The 25,298-nt window shown below is 54.3% G+C and overlaps 1 protein-coding gene across 2 annotated transcripts in view; it reads left to right on the forward strand.

Moving 5' to 3' along the window:
* The window catches only part of DENND2A (DENN domain containing 2A), an 87,626-nt gene that overhangs the window by 30,932 nt on the left and 31,396 nt on the right, over window positions 1-25,298 (forward strand). For both annotated transcript variants that reach the window (XR_008793835.1, XM_056124083.1), the window contains exons 2-5: window positions 1,382-2,359; window positions 16,202-16,329; window positions 18,188-18,309; window positions 24,003-24,203. Coding sequence is in view for 1 of the 2 variants with exons in the window: in XM_056124083.1 (XP_055980058.1) it covers window positions 1,518-2,359; window positions 16,202-16,329; window positions 18,188-18,309; window positions 24,003-24,203 (1,293 nt within the window). In the remaining variant the exon portion in view is untranslated. The remainder of the gene's footprint in view (window positions 1-1,381; window positions 2,360-16,201; window positions 16,330-18,187; window positions 18,310-24,002; window positions 24,204-25,298) is intronic.

Here is a 25,298-nt window from a genome sequence, read left to right on the forward strand (position 1 = left end):
ACGTTAAAATTCAGCACAAAACAACCACTACTGTCTTCAGAGAGAGGCTGGTCTGGCAGGATTCTCATCCTAGAAGTGCAGTTCCAGTGTAGTCAGGGATTGTGGCCTGGGGTGAGAGCCTTATGCAGGACAAGCGCCTTCCCTGCTGTACTGCCTCTCCGGGCTTGTAGGGTGGCATACTCAGTTTTGCTTGTTTGTGGGCCAAACCTAGCAGTTCTCATTGCCCTGGGGTCATCCTGGCTGTGCTTAGAGGACAGTGCAGTGCTGGGGATCGAACCCAGGGCTTCTGCAGCCCTTGCAGTGAGGACTCCACTGAATAGTTGTGGTGAAGACTGACTGTGAAAGAAGCAGAGGAAACCGACTAGCTCGTCTTTCATGCCTGACGTTTCCTGTCGTCACCAGAGAAGGAAGCGAATAGTAGTGATCCTCCAGCATTGGCTGCGAATTCGTGAGGCTTTTTGTGAACTGGTGCATTCAGTATCTGTTACCACTCACTACAGATCGGGTAGGGCGTTTGCCTTGCACACGGCCAGCCCGGTTGACCTGGGTTCAATTCCTCTGCCCCTCTCGGAGAGCCCAAAAGCTACCGAGAGTATTCTGCCTGCACAGCAAGCTCCCCGTGGCGTATTCAATATACCAAACACAGTAACAACAAATCTCACAGTGGAGACATTACTATTGCCTGCTTGAGCAAATCGATGAAAAACAGGAGGACAGTGCTACAGTGTTTTTGGCTTTTTAGGTCACATCCAACGATGCAAAGGGGTTACTCCTGGCTCTGCACTCAGGAATTACTCCTGGTGGTACTCGGGGGACCATATGGGATGCCAGGGATCGAACCCAAGTCAGCCGTGTGCCAGGCAAACGCCCTCCCCACTGTACTATCACTCCAGGCGCCAGATATGCATTATTATTATTATTACTATTATTCCGATTTCACAGGAGAAGTTTTAGAGATATTAAGCCGTCTGTCGAGGCCCATACCCAAGTCCACTCACCCCAGAATGCAGTTGCTCCTTTCCTCTTTCCTGTCTTGCCATGGTATTTCCCCAAGAAGGACATCAAGCAACTGCTTGTTCTCATTTTTGCCTGTTCGTTCTTTGCTCTGCTTCTGGCAGTACTTGGGGCCTACTCCCAGGTGGCGGGGATGGGGAGGCATGGTGGAGGGCATGGGGGGGCTGTTGGTCCTGAGGGTGTTGGGATGCTGGGATGCCAGGAGTGGGACCATCCCGTTCCACTGAGCCCCTCCCAGAATGGAAAGGATTTCTTTCAAGTGGCGGTTCCCGTGTTGGAGACCCCGGGCCCACCCCTGCCAGCTCATACCTGATTCTTAGCAGACCCCAGACCCCAACCCTCACCCTGAGTTTGTGTTTCTTGGCAGGGTCAAGGCAGAAGGTGCAGAGGCCGGGGAAGGCCCGGGAAGTCCTAGAAGGGAACTGTGTCCTGGACAGCGGGTCCGCTGCAGACGCCTGGAGAAGCCCGGTGCCCTAACCAAGCGGGAGACTGTGCAGACCAGGATGTCCAGCGCCGAGATGGTCATCAGCCACCGGGCCTCGGGTCTGGGGGCCCCGAAGAGGAGGCCACTGGGCGGTGTCCCGATCCCTGGACACACGACGCCGCTCAGCATCAAAGACAAGATTTCGGAATGGGAAGGGAAAAAGGAGCCGCTGGCGCCGGGCCCCGGCAGGAAGGCCGAGGGGCCCGAGGACCACCCGGCAGTCTCCGGGATGGAGACGATGATGACGACGGCGACAACAACGACGACGACGAGAAGCGGCGACGGGCCGCGAACTCGCGCAGCCGAGGCCCAGAACGGAGCGCGGCCCGACATCGAGAGGGCCCGGGGCGGTGCGCGGGTGGGCGGCCAGGACGCGACCCCCAGGCCCGGGCGTGAGCGGGGCCGTGGTCGCCCCCCGGACGACAGCGCATCGGTGCTGACGCAGGTGCGCCGGCTGGAGCGGGCACTGCGGGACGGCTCAGCCGGGCTGGACCCGCAGCCACCGGGCACTTGCTACTCTGCACACTGCCCGCCCGAGCCCCGGCCCCCCGCCCTGGACGCGGACGCGGCGGCCGAGGACCGCAGGGGCGCGTGCTGGAGGCCCTGGGAACACAGCCCGGACGGCGCGCCCCCCAAACCCGTGGTCAGCCCCCCACCCAAGCCCCGGAGGACGTTCAAGCACGATGGGGAAGGGGAAGGGGACCCGGGCCGAGGGGGGCCCGGCCCGAGGGTCGGGAAGGACAGACGGAACCGGCCTCCCCTGCCCTCCCTCCCGCCCCCGCCCCTGCCCTCCTCGCCCCCGCCGGCCGCAGTCAACAGAAGACTCTGGAACGGGAGGCCCAAGCCCAGTGCTGACCACAGGTGGGTGCCAGGGGGCCTGTCTGCCTGGTATACAGGGCTGCCTCCACTTCTTTTTTTATTCAGCGGATCGTTCTGTCGTCTGAGACCCTTTGTAGCTGTTTCTCCCAAACCCTTTCTCTCCTCAGCTGGAGAGAACGCAGGAGACCAACGCTGGGCCAAACTCGGGTGGGCACAATCCCTGGCACTGTTGCAGGCAACCCTGGAACAGCCCTCCAGCCCCCACTCATTCCCCAGTGCCCAAAATGCCAAAAAGATGCCTTGGGCCAGAGAGTCAGGCCCTGAACCCCAACTCTACATGTGGTTCTTGGGGCATCACTGAGCCCTGAGCATAGCTGGGTGTGGCACCCCTCACACCCCCCATCAAAAAGTCTTCACTAATTTTGTTGACTTTTGTGGGGGGCCACACCCAGTGTTGCACAGAACTCTGTCCTGTGTCTTCGCTCAGGTCTCACCCCGCACAAGGCTTGGGGGGGCCCTTGGTGGCCATAGGGATTGAACCCAGGTTGGCTGTCCTTTTGTGCTCCCATTCGGCCCCTGCGAACAGTGATCATTTTGCCTATTTCCAGCTTCTCTCCTGATCGCACTGGCTGCTCCTGTTCAGAGTAGGGGCCCCCAATCTCTCCTCAAGCACTAGAGAGCGATGTTTTTATGTCATCAAGCTAACATTCAGTTAGCATTCAGTTATATTTCTTTTTTTCTTTTTACAGAGTTTTAGAATTTTTTTTATCTTTTTGGGTCACACCCAGCAATGCTCAGGGGTTACTCCTGGCTCTGCACTCAGGAATTACTCCTGGCAGTGCTCAGGGGACCATATGGGATGCTGGAATCGAATTCTGGGTTGACCCCGTGCAACGCAAACGCCCTACCCACTGTGCTATCTCTCCAGCCCCTCCAGCCCCGAGTTTTAGAAATTATGCTTAGGTTTTGTCAAATTGCTTTTCAGTTGATCTCTCAGTTGTGTGTTTGATCTCTCAATCACGATCACGATCACGATCACGATCATCTTGATCACAATCATCCTGTTCATCGATTGCCTCGAGCAGGCCCCAGTAATGTCTCCTTTGTCCTAGCCCAGAGATTTTAAAAAAGTGCAGTATTCAAGGCTCTTTCAGGGTTAGGAGAATGAGACCCATCATTGTTACTGGTATTTGGCATATTGGGTACGCCACGGGGAGTTTGCCAGACTCTGCCATGTGGACAGGTTATATTTGGTAAGAATGAGGTAATAAGATGTCACACGGCCGCAAATGCGGACGCTGTGCGCTTCCTGGAGCTGGGTTTTATAGTCCCTGGGTCTTGGCCATTGATGGGATTATACGGCGCCAGGGTGCCAGTTGGTGGTTGTGACCCCTGCCTACTGGAATGTGGAGGATCTGGGTGGAGGATGCTCAGCCCCGATCCAAGCAGGCTTGGAGATCTCAGCCCCCGGACCCGCATGCCCTCTCAATAGATCTCTCAATAAAAAGGTAAAGGTAAAGGCCCTCCCGTTGATCGTCGATTTGCTCGAGCGGGCCCAGTAACGTCTCCATTGGAGACTTTGTTGTTACTGTGTCTGGCATATCCAATACTCTCGGTAGCTTGCCGGGCTCTCCGAGAGGGGTGGAGGAATCGAACTTGGGTTGGCCATGTTGGCTGCGTGCAAGGCGAACGCCCTACCCGCTGTGCTATCGCTCCATAGTGCATAGTGCATAGTGCATAGAGATCTCTCAATAGTGCATATTTATTTATTTATTTATTTTTATTTTGGGGTCACACCCGGCAATGCGCAGGGGTTATTCCTGGCTCTGCACTCAGTAATTACCCCTGGCGGTGCTCAGGGAACCATACGGGATCCTGGGAATCGAACCCAGGTCGGCCGCGTGCAAGGCAAACGCCCTACCCGCTGTGCTATTACTCCAGCCCCCCTTTCAATAGTGTATTTTTAAAACTAGAAAACAATTTTTGTTTTGTTCTGTGGGGCAGCCATCGGTACTCAGGGCTTACCTAGTTTGTGCTCAGGAATCACTCCAGGTGGTACTCAGGGCTTACTCCTGGCTCTGTGCACAGGGATCACTCCTGGAGGAGCTCAGGGATCACTCCTGGCTCTGTGCTGAGGGATCACTCTTGGCAGAACGCGGGATCATATGTGGTGCTGGGAATCAAACCCAGGTCAGCTACGTGCAAGGCAGGCCTCTGACCCACCATATTATCTCTCAATGCTACAGTAGTGCTTTTTTTTTTTTTTTTTTGCTTTTCTTTTGCTTTTTTTCCGGTTCTGAGCCACACCCAGTAGTGCTCGTGACTTATTCCTGGCTCAGCCCTCAGGGATCATTCCTGGGAACTCAAAACCAGGTCCGCCACATGCAAGGCAAATGCCCTACCTGCTGTATTATTGCTCCAGCCCCATCGATGATGCATCTGTATCCTAATTGTCACCCATCCTTTTCTTTGAGGGATGGACTTCCAGTTTGGTCTCAGATTGTTATTCTTTTATCTTGTTTTGTTCTGGTACTACACCTAGTGGTGCTCCTGGCTCTGTGCTCAGAGTCCATGCTGGGTGGTGCTCAGGGAAGCATGAGGTACTGGGGTTCTAGCCCAGGCCTCCCACATGTAAAGCGTGAGCTCAGACCACTGAACTCTCTCCTTGGCCCTTTAAAGTGCTGCTGGGTTCTTTCTGTTAATAGTATTACTTTGGGGTTTTTTGTTTGTCTGAGAGAAGAGCAGAAGTACTGGTAGATGCGTCAGAAGCTGGGAAAAGTATTCGTAACGCCCGCCTGTCCTTCGCCAACTACAAGATCAAGATGACTGCCCTCCGACGTCCTGTTGGATCCATCACATCCTCCAGAACGGCAATGGAGAAGATTATCCATGACTTCTACTCAAATCTCTTCAATAGCCATGTCCACTTGCCGACATACCAAATTCCACAGGATGGATATGTCGTTCCCAACGTTCTCCCTTCCGAAATCCGACACGCCATTTCGTCAGTAAAGAAACAAACAGCACCCGGCCCAGAGAAGGTCAGACCTGAACACCTGAAGAACCTGCCGTCAGTACTCATCAATACACTGGCTCGGCTCTTCACTCGCTACCTGTCTGAATGCAAGGTTCTGTCCCAATGGAAAACCAGCAGGACCGTACTACTGTTCAAGAAGAGAGACATCTATGACATTGGCAACTATCGCCCGATCTGCCTATTGTCTGTCATCTACAAGTTGTTCACTCGAGTCATCCTAAATAGGATTGGCAGAACACTAGATGAAGGACAACCATGCGAGCAAGCCGGGTTCCGCAAAGGATTCAGCACCATCGACCATATCCACACGATAACCAAGCTCATTGAGGTTTCTCGGGAGTTCAAGATGCCGCTCTGTTTAACGTTCATTGATTTAAAGAAGGCCTTTGATTCTGTTGAGACGGAAGCGGTCATTGAAGCCCTAGCCAATCAGGGCATTCAAGCCCAATACATCAGGATCTTCCGTGAGCTGTATTGTGGATTCACTACCAGGATCTCACCATTCTACAAAGAAGTGATCGTTGATGTCAAGAGAGGGGTGCGGCAGGGTGATACCATTTCACCAAAACTCTTCAGTGCCACCCTCGAGAACATCATGCGACGACTGGAATGGGAAGGAATGGGAGTGAAGATAGATGGTCGGCAACTACACCACCTCCGCTTTGCTGATGACATTGTTTTAATAACACCAAACATCAGCCAAGCGGCACAAATGCTGGCCGACTTTGACCGTGAGTGTGGAAAGGTAGGACTACAGCTGAATCTTACGAAGACTAGAACTGTTACCGACTGGATTCCACGGGATGTCAAAAGACCGCGTGGCCGCCCACCTACCGGATGGTCAGACTTCTTCGTCAAGATCATGAACGATCGGTTTGAGGCCCTTCATGTTCCCGGAGCGAACAGATGCCATTGGGCTACACTGGCATGCGACAGGGACAAATGGAGACGTTACTGTTGCCCGCTCGAGCAAATCGATGACTAACGGGAAGTTAAGTGATTATTAAGTGATTAAGTTTTGGGGGCCACACCCAGTGATACTCAGGGGTTACTCCCTGGCTCTACACTCAGAAATCATTCCTGATGGTGCTCAGGGGACCATATGGGATGCAAGGCAGATGCCCTCCCCTCTGTAACTATCTCTCCAGCCCCTCTGTCTGCTAATACTTTACTGAAGATTTTGAGCACCAGCTTTTCATAAATAAGATGGGTCTGTACTTGATTCCATTGAGTGCTCTCTATGGGGCTTGGGTTCCAAAGTTGTGTGAGATCTGAAGAACTTAGAGGCCTCCTTAAATCTTTTTTTCTTCCCCCAGCAGCAAATGCCCCAATGTTTGTTTTTAACTGAATCACTGGGAGATACACAGATACAAAGTTGTCCATAATTGAGTTTCAGTCATACAATGTTGCAACTCCCATCCCTTCATCACTTCCCGACACCAATACCAGTGTCCCCAGTTTCCCCCTGACCTCCCACCCACCTCTATGGCAGAACTTTTCTTCACTCTCACTCCCCTTCTCTCATCTCTCTCTTTTCCCCCCACCTCCCCCTCATCCCTCACCTTTTCTCCTTCTTATATCTGTTCTGAGAAAGTTTTAGTTCTTCTCCAATCCTCAATCCTTTTCCAAACCAGTGCCAAAGCCCAGGATCCTGAAAACTCTCTTGGCGTTTTATTTATTTATTTATTTGTTTGTTTTGCTTTTTGGGTCACACCCAGTGATGCTCAAGGGTTACTCCTGGCTCTGCACTCAGGAATGACTCCTGGCGGTGCTCGGGGACCATACGGGATGCTGGGAATCGAACCCTGGTCGGCCGCGTGCAAGGCAAACGCCCTACCTGCTGTGCTATCGCTCCAGCCCCTCTCTTGGCTTTTCTGCCCCTTTTCTCGGGGTTTCCACACCCTTTTAGCTGCTCCCCCAGGAGACCCCCTCAGCTGCACCGCGCACGGGATGCTTCTGGGAAACCAGCCTCTTTCCACCGTGTGATCCCGGGACAGACAGACCAACCTGGTGAAGTTATTCTCATTCTTTCTCTCCTAGCCGCCATCTGTGCTTTTCCATTTTCCAGCATTTTCTGCAAAAACAGCTCACGAGGAGTTTCAGGCCAAGGATGAAATTTTTCTTGGACAGCGCGACGGTGGTTGCATCAGCTGAGTTTTAAGCGTTTTGGCTTTGAGCTTTCCTTTTTGTCTGAACTGTTTCAGCAGGGGTGATTAAGACATAATGTTTACTTTCTACTCAAAACTGAAGTGTACTCTTTGCTCTCGTCCTATCTCCCCGAGTCAAGGCAAGGCCAGGCTGTGCTGCTGCCACCTCCGAGGCAGAAAGCCAAGCCACGGTTGGAGAAGGAAATGATTAAGGATCCGGAGGGTCTGCGGGTTTAGAATTACACAGCAGAGCCGTGCGCTCTTAGAAGCATTTCCGCCGATTTTCACAGGCAGATTCAGCCACAGCCAAACAAACCTGTGTATTCAGAACTCAGTTGGAGAAAATGCTTTTTTTTTTTTTGCAGGGGGGAATATTTTTGGGTCATATTCCGTGATGCTTAGGGATTACTCCTGGCTCTACTCTCAGGAATTACTCCTGGCATTGCTCAGGGGACCATATGGGATGCCAGGGACCAAATCTGGGTCAGCTATGTGCAAGGCAAATGGCCTCCCTGCTGTACTAGCTCTCTGGCTTGAGAAAATGCATTGTTTTTTTTTTTTCTCTCCTTTTTTCCCTTTCCCTTTTTTTGTCTTTCCTCTCCACTCCCTCCTCTTCTCCCTCCCTTCTTCTCTCATTTCTTCTTTTTTCTAAAGCCTTAGGAAATTAAATGCAGGGACCCATGCCTTCCATCCCCAAACGGGAAACAAGAAGTTCCTCCAGTGTCAGGAAATTCCAAAGATAAGCTTCCCTCTGCAGCAAGATGCATGGAGGCCGTTTTTCAGCAGACGCTTAATAACCGTTGCTGGGTTCCACCAGGCCAGTGCTGAGCAGAAGTTGTTCTTTTTCAGAGAGAAGCAGCTTCAATTCTTCAGTTCTTCAGTTCTTCAGTTCCTGTGCATGTAGAGACACAAAATACTTTCACTCCAATCCAGATTTTTTGGTTTCCATTTCATTTGAGCACATGACTGAGTCTTTCAATCCGTTATGTAGCCCAATAACTGCACTGACCAACATTTCAACTTTTCAAGGGAGTGTCTTGGCATCACAACGGTTCAGCTTTTCCTTGGGGGGCTGTAAATGTGTTTCAGAGCTTTTCCAGGCCAGGAAGCCTCAGGGTGACACAGCCTGAGCTGTCCGGAGCGCCTCCCTGCTAGCAATCTGCCTGGGGGCGGCCCTCAGCTAACCCCAGCTCAGTGGTTAAACTTCCGGCTGTGCTGTCCCTGCCTTTAGGAGCCTGTCGTGATCAGTGTGACACCCACAGACCAGCTCTCACTAACGTGTCCCAAAGCAAAGTGTTTGACATCTTCGGATCTGCTTGAGATCTCGAGCCCAAGTGTCAGACGTTTGGAAGGTTGATCTGCTGAGCTCAGGCGTGTTGATGGGGATGAAGGTGGATGAAGGATGGGGAGAAGGAGGAGTGGGCGGGGGGCAGGGGGTGGTGAAAATGGTTGGTGGTTTAGCGACAGTGGCTAGAGTGGTCGCTGAAGTGGTGGCTGCAGGTGATTTTTTTTTTCCCCTTCTGCATTTCTAATCCTGGTTGGAGAAAAGCAGAAAACAAGTTTGTGAGGTTAGGTCCGAGTCCTTGCATGCAATGATGGAGCTGACTTTACGCATGGCCAGCTGGCTTCATTCTCTGGCACCACATAAGGTCCCCCATACCCCTCCAGGAGAGACCCCGGAGCACAAAGTATCACTGGGGGTGGCCCCAACCCCAGAGAGCAAACAAGTGCTCGTGTCCTCGATGAGGAAGATATCCAGTGACGAAACACAAGCTCAGAGCTAGCATGAGCCTTCTGCTGTCTCCTCTGAACCCCAGGCCTGTGAAAGCCCCCGGAGAGGAGCCCCCCAAGACCCTGAGGGTGGCCGTAAGAAAAGAGCTGGCACCCCTGCTTCCTGCCCATAGAAGGTGGTTGCTTCCAGTTTGATTGTGGACCACACCCAGTTCGGTACTCAGACTCACTCCTGGGGGTGCTCAGGGGACCATGTGGTGCCAGGGCTGGAACCCGGGGCTCACTCATGCGAAGCCGGAACTCCAGCCCTCCCTCGGAGCCACCTCCTGGCTCTGGCTAGGTGCCCAGGTCATCCCAGCTTACTGACCTCCTAACTGGAAGTAATTCTGGGAGAGATGTGTTGAGAGCAGTTGAATGACAGTTCACTTGCGTTCAGGAGCATTCTGAAGAGTCAGACATGGGAGGAAAGCAGCAAGCGAGGCAGACAGTCTGCGGGTTCAGGGACCCTGCGTTCGGGTCGCAGCCTGGGGCCACCCAGGGGCCCAGGGAACACTGTGTGGCATAGCCACTGTCCCTGAACACAGCCAGTCTGAGGCTGACGGCTCAGGCAAGGGGGAGGGTGGAGGTGGCTGTTTCTTTGAGTAGACAAGCCAGGATCAGTCCTGGTGGCCAGTGCTTTCTCCATCCCACAGCTTGAAGGCAGGGGTGAGTTCAGAGGGAAGAGGGAGGCTGCCCGGAGCCCAGCCGAGATCTCGAGCCAGCTCGGAGTGCTGGTGGCCAGGGGAAGGCTGTACCCCACTGCCTCCAAGGATGGAAGCACCGAACAGATGATCAGATCTGGGGCCGGAGCCATAGAACAGTGGGGATGCAGGTGCTTTTCGGGGATCGAACACGGCCGGCCTGTGTTCGATTCCTGGCATCCCATATGGTCCCCCGAGCCCCACCAAGAGTGATTCCTGGGTGCAGAGCCAGGAGTAAGTAAGCCCTGATGACTGCCAGGTGCAGCCTCAATGCCACCCACCACCTGCAACCCTCCGCAAGGAAGAAAAGGATAATAAGATCTTCCCTGAATTTTCTTTTCCCTGTTTTTGTTGTTTTGTCTCTTTAGGTGGGTGGGTTGGTTGGTTGGTTTTGGTGCCACAGCCCGGTGGGCCCCAGGGACCATATGATGCCAAGGATCGAACTCAGGTTCGTCGCGTGCAAGGCATGGGCCCCTGGCAGCTGGTAGGCGTTTGCCTCTCTGCACCTCTGCCCTGGGCTCAGATGGCTGCACAAGTGCTTATTAAGCCTGGGGGCTGGCTGTAGAGTGACCGGAAATGTTTAAGGCAGAAGAAGACAGAGTGGGCGCAGAGAGCGCTAGCCTCGTGAACTCTCCTTTCTTTCCAAGTGAAAGATGTAAATAGGGGCTGGAGCCATAGTGCAGTGGGGAGGGCACTTGCCTTGCACGTGGCCGACCGGGGTTTGATTCCCAGCATCCCGTATGGTCCCTGAGCACTGCCAGGAGTAATTCCTGAGTGCGTGAGCCAGGAGTACTGAGCATCGCTGGGTGTGACCCAAAAAGGAAAAAAAGAAAGAGGGCTGGAGCAATAGCATTGCAGGTAGGCGTTTGCCTTGCACACGGCTGACCCAGGTTCAATTCCCAGCATCCCATGTGGTCCCCCGAGCACTGCCAGGAGTAATTCCTGAGTGCAAAGCCAGGAGTAATCCCTGAGCATCGCCAGGTGTGATCCAAAAAGAAAGAAAGAGGGCTGGAGCAATAGCACAGTGGATAGGGCATTTGCCTTGCACGCAGCCGACCTGGGTTCGATTCCCAGCATCCCATATGGTCCCCCAAGCACTGCCAGTAATTCCTGAGTGCAAAGCCAAGAGTAACCTCTGAGCATCACCGGGTGTGACCCAAAATGAAAAAAAAAAGAAAAGAAAAGAAAAAAAGATGTAAATAAAGGTCTTAAGATTTTATTTCAGGTGAAAAATCTTTTTTTTTCTGTAGGAAAGACATTTAGTGATCGAATAAGCAGCTGAATCATGTTTCTCCTGCCTGGGAGCGGGGCGGCGGTGGCAGCAGGTGTAGACTGGAGAAGCCGCTTTAAAAGGGACCCGGGTCTGGCTCCAGCCACTGTTTGCCGGCCCTGTTCATAGGAGAAGCGGCTAAGTGAGATTCTGGCACTGGAATGCCGTCTACTCGAGAGACGGGGGGCCAAGAATTTCTCATTTCTCCTGCATCTTGTATCATAACAGTTCCTTATCACTTATCACTTAATCACTTAATCCCCGTTATTCATCGATTTATTCGAGCGGGTGCCAGTAATGTCTCCATTCATCCCGGTTGCGTGCTAGCGTAGCCCAATGGTATCTGTTCGTTCTAGGAACATGCAGAGCCTCAAACCGACCATTTAGGGTCTTGACAAAGAAGTCTGACCATCTTATAGGTGGGTGTCCGCGTGATCTTTTGATGTCCCGTGGAATCCAATCAGTAATGGCTCTAGTCCAGCGGTTGTCTGTAAACCTCATTACGTGTCCAGCCCATCTGATTTTTGATGTCTTGGCAAATGAGACCGCGTCCCTGATTCTTGAGCATTGACGAAGATCAGAACTCCGGATTCTATCTCTCATTTGAGTGAATCGTGATATTCCAAGCATAGTTCTTTCGATTCCTCTTTGAGAGACCCGAATAGCGTTCTCATCCTGTTTTCGTAGGGTCCAGGTCTCTGAGGCATATGTTAATGCAGGAAGAATAGTGGAATCAAAGAGATGTGCTCGTAGCTGGAGGTTCTTTGTCCTTTCAGTTATTTCTTCAATGCTCTTGAAGGCATTCCAAACCGCTCTCTTCCTCCTGCGCAACTCAGGTGCCAGGTCATTCATCATGTTGATTTCTCGACCTAGGTATATATAACTGTTGCATTCGAAGATGGTGGTTCTGTTGAGAGCGAATGGAGCGTCAGGAACAAGGCTGTTTCTCATAAACATTGTCTTCGTAAGATTCAGCTGTAGTCCGACATTTCCACATTCACGGTCAAAGTCGTTCAGCATTTGTGCCGCTTGGCTGATGTTTGGTGTTATTAGAACGATGTCATCAGCAAAGCGGAGGTGGTGTAGTTGCCGACCATCTATCTTCACTCCCATGTTTTCCCATTCCAGTCGTCGCATGATATTCTCGAGGGTGGCACTGAAGAGTTTTGGTGAAATGGTATCACCCTGCCAAACCCCTCTCTTGATATGGATGATTACTTCTTTGTAGAATGGTGAGATTTTGGTAGTGAATCCGCAATAGAGCTCACGAAGGATCCTGATGTATTGAGTTTGTACGCCCTGATTGGCTAGGGCTTCCATGACCGCTTCCGTCTCAACAGAATCAAAGGCCTTCTTTAAATCAATGAACATTAGACATAGCGGCATCTTGAACTCCCGAGATACCTCAATGAGCTTGGTTATTGTGTGGATATGGTCGATGGTACTGAATCCTTTTCGGAATCCAGCTTGTTCACATGGTTGTCCTTCATCTAGCGTTCTGCTAATCCTATTCAGGATGACTCAAGTGAATAGTTTGTAGATGACAGACAACAGGCAGATTGGGTGATAGTTGCCAATGTCGTGGATATCTCCTTTCTTGTATAGTAGTACAGTCCTGCTGGTTTTCCATTGGGATGGAACCTTGCATTCAGACAGGTAGCGTGTGAAGAGTCGAGACAATGTATTGATGAGTACTGATGGTAAGTTCTTCAGGTGTTCAGGTCTGATCTTGTCTGGGCCAGGTGCTCTTTGTTTCTTTACCGACGAGATGGCATGTTGGATTTCGGAAGGGAGAACATTGGGAACGACATATCCATCATGTGGTATGTGGTATGTGGGCAAGTGGATGTGGCTATTAAAGAGATCTGAGTAGAAGTCATGAATAATCTTCTCCATTGCCCTTCTGGAAGATGTGATAGATCCATCATGATGTCGGAGGGCAGTCATCTTGGTTTTAATTTAATTTAATTTAACTTAATAATCAGCTTCCTACTGATTAAAAGTGTCCTTATTTGGGGCTGGAGATAGCGTCCGGGGGATGGGGCACCTGCCTGTATGTAGCCCATCCTTTGTCCATCCCCGACATTACATGTGGTCCCCTGCCCTGAGCCAGGATTAGCCCCCAAGCTACCAAGTGTTATCGTGAAACAAAACACCACAAGATTCTTCGTCTTTCAGGTTTCCTTTATAGCAGGTACTCACCCAAAGACCCAACACTTCGAAAAATGGAGCAGTTGTGGCCGGAGCGATAGCACAGCGGGTTGGGCATTTGCCTTGCACACGGCCAACCCGGGTTCGATTCCCAGCATCCCATATGGTCCCCCAAGCACCGCCAGGAGTAACTCCTGAGTGCAGAGCCAGGAGTAACCCCTGTGCCTCACCGGGTGTGACCCAAAAAGTAAAAAAAAAAAAAAATGGAGCATGGAGCTGGAGAGAGCACAGTGGGTAGGGTGTTTGCCTTGCACGTGGCCAACCCGGGTTCGATTCCCAGCATTCCACATAGTCCCCTGAGCACCACCAGGAGTAACTCCTGAGTGCAGAGCCAGGAGTAACCCCTGTGCATCGCCAGGTGTTACCCAGAAAGAAAAAAAATGGAGCAGTTGTGGCCAGAGTGATAGCACAGCGGCTTGGGCGTTTGCCTTGTATGCAGCCGTCCTGAGTTCGATACCTGCCCTCCCATGTGGTCCTCAGAGCACCACCAGGAGTGATTCCTGAGTACAGAGACAGGAGGAACCCCTGAGCACTTCCGGGTGTGACCCCAAAAGGAAAATTAAAAAAAGAAAAAGAAAAAAAATGGAGCAGCAGTTTATGAAACCTGCAGTGTAATGAGCGGGCTTGTAAGAGAGCATTTTGCTTTGCACGGGGCTTTCTGAGCCCCCCAGGAGGGCCGTGCATATGTGCGGCTCCAACCCTTAGATCGATGACACTGTGAAAGTACAATGACGAATAAGCAGGGAAATGAAGGGAAATAAGATGCGAGTATGGAAGACTCGGGTAGGGGGGTCTAAATTGCTCCAAGGGTCTCTGTCACCAAGTCCTCTTCCTTATTTCCTCCCAGATTCGAGCAACACTTCCTCCTCCAGCCTGCCCACAGAGGACGCTTGGAGCACGGCTGGCTTAGTCTGGCTTTCTGTAATTTGGGGTTCTCGGGAAGTGGGGGGCCATGTGTCTGGTATTACAACAAAGCCTCCGGGACCTGTCAGCTAGGAACCATCCGGGAGCCGCTTCCCTGGGGGCTGTAGGGAGTTTGCACGTGGGGGGAAGGACCGTTTCCCTGTGCTAGACACGTGGGGACAAAACTCAAGAGAGAAGCCGGGCCTCTTGAGGCCAGGACCATCCTGACCCCAGACAAGGAGGAAGGGAGGGCCAGACCCCAGCCAGGCCCACCCACAAGGCCCTGGTTAATTTCAGGGTGGGGGGGCCTACGAGCTCACTTCAGTCCCATCCAGGGAGCACCCCATGTGTGCCGCAGACACCCTGACCAGTCTGCTGCAGGGGAGACATGGGCAGGGCTGTGACGGAGAGTGGGAGTCGAGAAGGAGAAGGAGAAGGAGCCCCGGAGAAGGAGCAGGAGAGAGGCGGGAACGGGGGACAGCCGGATGTTTGGATTTCTCATCGCGCCCCACCTAACAGCATCCGAGATGTTCAGAGAGTCACAGGAATCATGTTGGCAGGGCCGGAGGGATGGGACGGGGGGTTGAGAGCCTGCGTGCACACGTCTCACCCCGGCTTGAGACCTCCAAGAACAGCATCTAGACCCCCAAGCATTCTGGAGTAAGCTCTGAGCACAACCTGGTGTGCCCCCCGCCCCTCCAACCAAAAACAAAGCAAAGGAATCGGGAAGCATGTGGGGAGTGTGTGTGTGTGTGTGTGTGTGTGTGAGAGAGAGAGAGAGAGAGAGAGAGAGAGAGAGAGAGAGAGAGAGAGAGAGTTGGAGAGGGGATGGGAGAGTTCTCATTGGAACCAGCAGCGGGGCCAGTCCTGTGCATTGTTAGAGCGTCCTGTTAGGGGACGCTCTGGGCTGGGAAGGGCTGGCTGGCCCAGACTCAGGTTTCGTTCTGGGCAGGGGCCAGGCTGCTTGTGGCCACTCACCACCTTCTGTCCATCCACATGTGCGCTGGGGTCACCAGGAAATGGGAGAGTTAGAGCAGCCCTGGGCGTGGGAGCTTTGCAGACTCCCTCCTTCCCGCTGGGCTCTGTTCCCCCACAGCCGCCTGCCCCTCAGGTGGACACCGGAACCGGCTTCACTTGCTGTAAGAGCATAAACATTCTTTCAAGGTTTGTTTTGATTTCTTACCACACCCTGTAGGACTTGGGGCTAGCAGCCGGCTCTGCCGTCAGGGATCACTCCTGGCATCACTCAGGGAATGGCGTAGGTGGTGCCCTGGATTGAACCTGGGTCAACGCCCTACCCACTTTACTATCCGGTCCCAGAGCACAGACATTCTTTTTTTTTTTTTCTGCTTTTTTTGGGTCACAGCCGGCAATGCACAGGGGTTACTCCTGGCTCTGAACTCAGAAATTACTCCTGGCGGTGCTCAGGGGACTGTATGGGATGCTGGGAATCGAACCCGGGTCGGGTGCGTGCACGGCAAATGCCCTACCTGCTGTGCTCAGCCCCTGAGCATAGACATTCTGCAAATCAAGGTCACATCCAGGTGGGGTTCCACCGGGAGTGAGAAATGAGTGCTCCCCTTTCCTTCCTCACTTCCGGGGCACAGAGCCAAGGCAGCCCCAGAGCATCCCTGGGTGTGGCACAGAAATGAAAATAAATAAAAACCATGTGTCATCTCTCGGGATTTTTCACCCCATTTTGCAAAACCTAGAGGTGATTCCATAACGGAAGCTAGTGCCGGGGGACGAGGGGGAGGTGACCGCGGGGAGCGTCTGTCTGTCCTCGGGGTTCGAGCTGTTTGGCTGAGCGCCGGGTCCCTTTCTCCTCGCCTCTCCCCCGCGCAGGAAGTCCTACGAGTTCGAAGATCTGCTGCAATCGTCCTCGGAGAGCGGCGGGGTGGACTGGTACGCGCAGACCAAGCTGGGCCTTACACGCACTTTATCGGAGGAGAACGTCTACGAGGACATCCTGGGTGAGCGCGAGCGGGCGTCAGGATGGGGGTGGGGGGTCGAAGAGCAGGAACCAGGTTAGCCACTCGGCACACACATGCACGCACGCACGCACGCACAGGCACGCACGTATGCACGCATACACGCACCCACCTACGCGTGCACGCACGTATGCACGCGCACATGCATGGACTGAGTGGGCAGGTGGGTGACACGAGACCCACCCATGGTGGGATGCAGAAGGGACAGAGAGGGGGGCGGGGGCGGGAGGGGGAGGGGCTGTCAGTGAAGGGCTGGCAGGCAGCATGGCCCCGGTACACCGGTCCCAGCGTCGGGACCTGCGCCTTGGCTCTGCCGCCAGCCAACTGCCCGGATGCCTTTCCTCGCCATCCCCTCCGTGTGCTGAGGGCGGGGGTCACTGCCTGGCCAGGCTGGGAGGGGACTGGAGAAAGAGCCGCCTCCCGGGCCTGATTCCAGACCCGGGGAATGGTAGGGATCGCGGAGTGAAGGAAGCGGAAGGCCAGCAGGCTCCTTACCAGGCTGCTGGGTACAGGCGCTGCTGGGAGTTCTCACCGAGCAGATGTCAGCGTAACTAAAGGAAGCTTGGCTCAGCTCTCAGGAAGTCTCGCAGGGGCCCGGGCAGTAGTCTAGTGGAGAGGAGCTTGCCTTGAGTGCAGCCGACTCAGGTTCAATCCCTGGCATCCCATATGGTCCCTAAGCCCCACCGGAGTGATCCCTGAGCGCAGAGCCGGGAGTCAGCCCTGAGCCCCACTGGGTGTGACCCCCAAACTTTAAACAAACAAACAGAAAATCCCCAGCTGTCAGATTGCAGATTTGGAGTCTTAGATTTGGAGTCTGTTTGCCTTAAACCAGGGGTTAAGGGAGAGAGCACGGTTTGAGACCCTGGTTTGACACACCCCTCTCCCCCACCGCATGGTGGTCGCCCTGGGCATTGTTGGGTGCAGCCCTGAGGGGTCCTGAGCCCCATTGGGGTGCCTGAGTGACCCCAGCCCTGCCTGCCCTGGCTGTCCCACAGCCTCGGGCCCTGGCATTGAGCTGCTGGCCCTGAGGTCAGGAGGGGCCCAAGACCTCCCGAGCACCAGTAAATAAAGAGATGGGGGAGTTTGTTTATCTTTCATACACACCACGGGCTGGGTGAGGCTGGGTGAGGCATGAGCCCAGGATTGGAGGTTGGGGAAGAGCCGTGCGTGGCCGTGCTCAGAGGTGATGGGGCAGGATCCCGCGCAGCTGCCCCCAAATGTCCCTGTTGAGCACAGCGGGCAGAGGCTCTCGAGGAGAGGGAGAGGGGGGAGGGGGAGGTTCCGGCCAGAGCTGGCTTGGGTTCAGGGTGCCTGGGGGCTATTTCAGACTCTGCTCGGGGGGCACCCCTGTGATCCAGGTGCTGGGGATCAGGCTGGGGCCGGCTGCGTACAAGGTCAGCACCGTCCCCATGGCTGCCCTCACCTTCCTGATGGCCCCTTCCGGTCAAGGAGGAGGAACTGCATCCTCCAGGCCCAGCTGAGACTAGATGATCTCCTGGGACTAGACGGGTGGCATGCCCCGTTCCCCGCTGAGACAAGGGCGGCCTTGCAGTAGAGTAGGGGGGTGGGTTAGTCTTCCAGAACAGACTCGCAGGCCGCAGTTGGGAACCGTGTGATTGATCTTCTCCGGAACGAGAGGGGACTGAATTTCTGGTCTGAGAGTGGGATCCATGGGGGCTACCCCAGTGAAGATCAGGGTCTGTCCTCGCAAAGAGGAGGATGGACGGGGAGCGGGGGGAGGGGGGTCACAGGTGTCCCCGGAGCAGAAGCCAGGGTCTGGGGGCACCCGAGAAAGGACCACACCTTCGGTCCTCTCTGATCCCGCTTCCTTTGGCTGCAGACCCGCCCATGAAGGAGAACCCCTACGAGGACGTGGAGCTGCACGGACGCTGCCTGGGGAAGAAATGTGTCCTGAACTTCCCGAGCTCACCCACCTCCTCCATCCCTGACACAGCCACCAAGGTATGAGCCCCCGGGGGGGGAGGGTGCCCCCAGCACCGTGCCCGGCTCTCGGAGCTGCCTCCAGCAGCCTGCCCACTCTCTGCTTGGCGTCTGCTCAGCAGAGTGTCTGACAGTTCCTTTGTGCTCCTGGGTGAGCCGCGTCCCCAAGCTGGGTGAGTAGGGGAGTGTCCCTGCAGCTGGCCGGAAGCATGTCCCAACCCCAAAACAGACCCTGCAGTGGACTGTGGAAGGGCTCTTCTGGAGGTGGCCAAGCGGTGTTTGTGTGTCTGGAATGCGTCAGTGCACCTGTGTGTGTGCCTGCGTGTGCTGGCATGTGCTGGCGTGTGCTAGCGTGTACGGCCTGTCTGGGTGGAAGGGGCCCCATGCAGTGTCTGAGTTTCTGAGTACCTGGCGGTCAGGGTGGAAGAGGACAGACTGCCCCATAGACTTTAGCCATTTCGGAGGGGCCTGGAGAGATGGGGCAGTGGGGAGGGCGCTTGGCATGCACGTGGCTGACCTGGGTTTTATCCCAGCACCCCATATGGTCCCCTAAGCGCCACCAGGAGTGACCCCTGAGCGCAGAGCCAGGAGTCGGCCCTGGGCACAGCTGGGTGTAGCACCCTCCCCCCCAAAAAAAGCGCCCAAAATAATAAAAATTTTGGAGTTTTATGCTATGTACATGAAAAGATTACACCTGTGTTCACACATGTGAGTATGGAAGTCACTGCCTACGGGACTGAGTCGCAGTCCTTGGCACTAAGGAGCCTTCATCATTGATGCTTGATTCCCCACCCATACATACATAGTCCTGAGCTGCCACTGGCCACGGCTTGCCAGCTCTCCTGCACGTACTGCAGGCCCAGGAGCAGAAACTTGTCCCGGCCAACGAGTGACCATTTATTCTCTGCGAATCTGCCTAGCTAGCTCAGAGCCGCTGGGAATAGTGTCTGTCCATCAGGGTTGTGGCTCTGTGTCAACAGATCACACTTTATCTCGGGGCACAGAAATGTGCATTTCCTGCAAGGTTTATGTGTCATGAAAAGAAAAAAAAATTTTGGAGGGGTGACATTTAAAAAATGTGAAAACTCCCAGCTTGCACGAAACAGCGGCAGGCCAAGGAGGAAACACGTGTCCCGATTTGTCCACCTCATCCCTCTGCCCTGACCTTGCCTGGACCTCCATTCCCCATCACTCTTTCTTCCAGAAGCTTCTAGCCCGTGCGGGCCCCAAAACTTGACTCCCCCATCCCCCGCTTGCCTGTCACCCTCAGTGGACTGACCGCACCTAGCGCTCCTACCTTACTCCTCCCTTCGGGGACAAATTCTGAATCATTTTTAGGTACCGTTTTCCTAGCTAGACGGTCAGTTCCTCAAGGCCAGACAGCACGGATGGTTGACCCTGGAACAACGGGGCTTTGAACTGGGTCCCCTCACTGACAGACTCGCGGGTTCCGCCCCAGTTGGATGCCAGCTGATTCCCAGGCTGGAGACTTCCCGCTGTTTGGGGAGCTCAGGACTCCGAGCCCAGAGTCATCCCAGAGTCGGCTGTGTTGAGTTTCTCGGTGCCTCCCCTAAGTAGGTTGTGCAACTCAGTAAACGTCAGCCAGAAGTGTGGCCAGTGTTGGTCTAACGCCTTGGCTGGGCCCAGACCTTGCCTCTGAGGGCTCCAGACCAGGTCGGGCGTGCAGGGGGGGGGGGGCGCCTTGGAGGGCCGGGGGGCACCTCACCAGCCCAAGAGAGTGAAGCCCTGGCCCCAGAGGGCCTTGTCCCAGCCCAGCTCCGCAGCTGTCGTCTCTGCTTGTCCGAGCCCCACCGACTGCCCTCTCTTTTCTCCTCGGGTGAAAGCGCGCCCTCGGGAACGGTGTGCATTGACGGCTCTCACCTCCCCAGCAAGCCTCTTCCCGTGGCCCCGGGATTCCTCCTGCTGACTTCCTGCAGGGAACTGGCCTGGCCGAGACCCAAGAGGGCCTCACACACTGCCTGCCCTTGCTCCACTGATCACTGGGAGGGAAGCACTGAGAACCCTCTGCCCGTGGCCCCCAGAGAGGTCAGCCCGCAGCCCCCGCTTCCTCTTCCTGCCCGGGAGGACACGGGCCAGTATCCAGACAGCACGCAGCATCCGAAGCGGCTCTCTCAGTCAGGCTCAGGCTCACACCGTCCTTTGCTGAGCAGCGGGACCTGTGGCCATCAGAGGCTGGCCTCCCACCGAGGGGCCTGGCTTGTGCCCCCGTTCTGGGCCAGCTGCAGCCACCCCACTCCCTGTCTGCCCCATCCTGGCTGCATCTGGGGCCCAGAACTCACCACTGCCAAGCCTCAGGTCCTCCTCTACCAGGCACAGAATGGCAGGAGCATTTAGCAGAGGGTCACTGATGAGAGCAGAGGGCCGGGCACAGAGGGGCGGCTGCCGGGCCAGAGACTCACGCGTGCACACACGCCAGGCACATGTACCATCACGCATCCATGTCAGACATGTGACGGTCACACACACATAACAGGCACGTGCAGTCACACATGTCAAGCACATGCACTGTCACACACATACATGTCAGACACCTACATAGTCACATGCATGACAGAAACATGTAGTGTCTCACACCTGTCAGGCACATGTACAGTCACACACGTATATGTTAGATACTTACACCGTCACACACGTCAGGCACATGCCCAGTCACACATGTCAGATACCTACACACATACCAGGCACATACGGTCACATATGTACACACACCAGGCACATACACAGTTATACACATACACCACAACACACACAGTCACACACATCAGACACACACAGACTCATGTTCATACACATACACATGCCAGGCACATGCACTGTCACACACACGTCAGACACATGACAGTCACACATCAGTCACATGCACACAGTCACATACACATATATCAGACATCTACATATTTCAGGCACGTGTACAGTCACCCATCTATGTCAAATACCTACATAGTCACACGCATGTTAGGAACATGCGCTGTCTTACACACATCAGGCTCATATACAGTCACACATGGAGACACCAGGCATGTGGACAGTTCATACATATACCAGATACACACAAAGTCATGTTTATGTACACACACAACAGACACACAAAAAGTCACGGAGATACACACAGACTCGTGTTCAAATACATGAGACACATACACAGTCACACGCATGTCAGGCACAGACATATACAGCTTCACACAGAGATATGGAGTCGCACACGTGACACAGTCACACATCACGTGCGCACAGACCCAGAGGAACACACTTCCATACCACAGAAGCCTCAGCCGTGGGTGACTCCGGGGTGTGGCCCGGAGAGGGGACGGTGACTCCTGTGACAGCCTCAGGCTGCTGAGCCGCCCTGCCTCCTCACACTGGCACATCTGAGATCACAGAGCCTCAGCATGGGAGGGCAGCACTGGCCAGATGTGCCGGCCCGGGCCCAGTGGCCTCCTTTCCAATCTTGGGGGTGCTCTGAGTACGTGCTCCCATGCGGGAGGCCGGGCCCCCTGCCCCACACTGCTTCTAGCCCTTGAGCAATGCCAGAAGCGACCCCCGAGCAAATGGCCGGGAGTTAGCCCCAAGCAGTGTGGGATGTGGCAGGAAACACAACTTGCCCAGGCCAGGCCGGAGCAAGAGTGCAGCGGGGAGCACGGCGTTTCTTGGCACACGGCCGACTGGGTTCGATCCCCACATCCCATGTAGTTCTCTGAGCACCTCAAGGAGTAGTTTTTGAGTGCAGAGTGAGGAGTAACCCCTGAGCATTGCTGGGGGTGACTCTCCCCAACAAAAAAAACAAACCCAGCCTTTCCAAGCCACATCCTGGCTGTGTGGCTCTGGCCTCCTCGTCTCCTGGTGAGTGAGGACGGAGGACGGTGCCCGCCTGGCCACCAGGTACCTGGGAGGATGAATCAGTGAAAACTGGACAGCCACCAAGGCCACTACTACCGGCATAAGTGCTGATCTCATGTTTGTGGAATTCTCAGAATTATGCTTTCAAGTTGCTTCTTTAAAAAATAAAAATAAAAAGATCTCCTTTGAAAATTGAAATTTTCATTGCCAAAAACATATTAAAAATAGTGAAGAGAGGCTGGAGAAGTACAACAGCAGGGAGGGTGCTTGCTTTGCACATGGCCAACCCAGGTTTGATACCTGGCACCCCATATGGTACCCCAAGCCCCTCCAAGAGTGATTCCTGAGCACCGAGCCAAGAGTAAGCCTTGAGCACTGCTGGGTGTGCCTCCAGAGAAACAACAAAAAGAATAGTGAAGAAACTGAATTGCATACATTGTTGAGGACTTCCCTTTTTCTGTATGGCTCAGATGTATTTCCCTGTCTGTAATAGATTGTTGTTACATGTGTGTGTATGTGTGTAATGTATTTTTAAAAATTGTGGGAACAAGACTGTAAGACTACAGGTAAGGTATTTGCCTTGTACATGATCACCCCAGATTCAATCTGCTATACCCGATATGGCCCCCTGAGCCTCCCAGGAGTGATCCCTGAGCAGAGCCAGGTGTGCACTGCCCTAAACACTGCTGGGTATGGCCCCAAACCCAAAACAAACAAAATGGAAAATACTGTAGAAGGTTGAGAGATGGTTCAGTGGGCTCACTCTGCATGTAGGGGGCCCAGATTCTAACCCTGTACCACATCCACATGTTCCCCTGAGCACCACCGGGGCGGGGGTGGGGGGCAGGCACTGGGCACTACCTTCCATGCCCCCACCGCGGAGGGGGGGGAACCCAGGCAACAGAATTTCACGTAATCTCAACCCTGCTGTCTCTGCACATAGCCACTGCTAACTTTGGGCTTATTTCCTTCTATACTGTCTCTGTAGGTGTGTGTGTGTGTGTGTGTGTGTGTACACATTTAAAAGTACTTGGGGGCCTGGAGAGAGTATAGAGGTTAGGGTGCATGCATGCATGACCCCAACCTGGGTTTAATCCCCAGCACTAGTGACCTCCACTGGGGTGACCCGGTGACCCCACACACAGCAGGCTCTGAGCAGCCCTCCAGTCTCTGGGCCTGGTGCTGCCCCACAGGCTTGGTTGGTGAGTATTGCCAGGAATGCCCCCAGGCAGTGCCCTCCACCCACCCTCTGGTCACTGCTTCAGAGCCCTCCCCCTGAATAGATGTTTGGATTCTGAGTCATATTATATAGGTAACTTGGCTGCATTTATATTTCTCATGAGCACTTCCCTGTAACACTGATTTCTTCCCAAAGAACAATTGTTATAATGTCTTTAAGACTCCATCTTTTTTGTCTTGTTGGTGGTTTGGGGGGGGCCACACCTGGCTGTGCTCAGGGCTTACTCCTAGCTCTGTGCTTAGGGGTCACTCTTGGTGGTACTCAGGGCATCACATATGGACTGGGGATTAAACGCAGGTTGGCCGTGTACAAGTAACTGCCCTCCCCACTGTACTGTCTCTTGGCCCTGCGTCATGTCAGTGTCTTGTCGTCATGAGTCTCATCATCGTTGTTATTAGGACTAGTATTTTTTTTTCTTTTTCGGTAACACCCAGTAATGCCAGGAGTTACTTTTGGTTCTGCACTCAGGAATTACTCCTAGAGGCGCTCAGGGATCATCTGGGATGCTGGGAATCGAACCCAGGTCGGCCACGGGCAAGGCAAATGCCCTCCTCACTGTGCTATTGCTCCAGCCCCCACACTGGGCCCTTTGACTGGCTCTTCTCCTCTCTCACAGCCATCGTTGGCCAAACCTGCTTTTTTCCGGCAAAACTCCGAGAGGAGGAACTTCAGGCTGCTGGACACTCGGAAGCCGAGTCGGGACGGAACCGTGTCCCCCTCCAGAACTAGCCCTCCGTCCACCCCCAGCAGCCCCGACGACACGTTCTTTAACCTCGGAGACCCTCAGAACGGCAGGAAGAAGAGAAAGATTCCCAAGGTAATGCCGGCTGCGGCCCGTTCTCCTGCGCCGTCCCTCACCCCTTCTTGCCTGACCGAGGGGGCATCCCTGGCCCGGGCCGATGGACTCGGTGAGGCCTTGAGGCCTGAGCCCCTATCTGGACTGGATCGTGTAACAGCTGGGCCCCAACTCCTGACTCCGATGGGGTTTCCCAGGCCCAGTCTCCAACAGGCCACACCATATCTTTCGGGGCTGGAGCAGTAGCACAGCAGGTAGGGCATTTGCCTTGCACACGGCCAACCCGGGTTCGATTCCCCGTATCCCATACGGTCCCCCAAGCACTGCCAGGAGTAATTCCTGAGTGCATGAGCCAAGAGGAACCCCTGAGCATCGCCAGGTGTGACCCAAAAAGAAAAAAAAAAAAGCAACCGTATCTTTCCCACACTGTCTAATGCCCCAGACTGCTGGAATGCACAGCTGCTGCATCTCCCAGGGGTGCCAGCTCTGCTCTGCCCCGGCACACGCCCCAGGAGGGTATAGAACAGGACTCTTCACTCCACAGCCCACCAGTGGGATGCAGGGGGCTCCTGGAGCCCAAATAACTGTAAGACTGTGTGGCCCAGCTGGCGGGTCGGAAGCGGCAGTGACTCCCGTCTCCTTCAGCTGTCTCTGAAAACCAAGGGGCATTGTCACTGGCTGGCCCCTCTGATGCTGGTTAGCCCATTGGGGCTTTGGGTAGTTTGACTCCCCCACCGCCAGCCCTGCTCCCCGTTTTTGTCCAGGTGGCACTAAGTCACCTTGACCCTACTGGACGCTGGGCGGTCAGAGGAGGGGCGGACACAGCATGTGGCAGAGGTCTGGGACTCCCTAAACCCCACGGCAGCACCTGTGCTGATGGGAAGCATGTCCCCAACTCCTTTCACAGGCAGGGTACCAGAATGTGGGAGACCATTGTGCCTTAGCCCCCACAGCAGGCGGGAGATACCCAGGATGGCTCTCGGCGGCAGAGTTTTTTTTAAAAATTTATTTGTCGGCTAAAATCAGCCAACCCTGATTTGCTCTCTGGCACACCATATGGTTCCCTGACACCTGCGAGGAGTGTCCCCTGAGCAGAACCAGCAGTAAACCCTGAGC

Source organism: Sorex fumeus, unplaced genomic scaffold (genome assembly GCF_029834395.1).
Source record: "Sorex fumeus unplaced genomic scaffold, SorFum_2.1 ptg000048l, whole genome shotgun sequence".
NCBI classification, from domain to species: Eukaryota; Metazoa; Chordata; class Mammalia; order Eulipotyphla; family Soricidae; genus Sorex; species Sorex fumeus.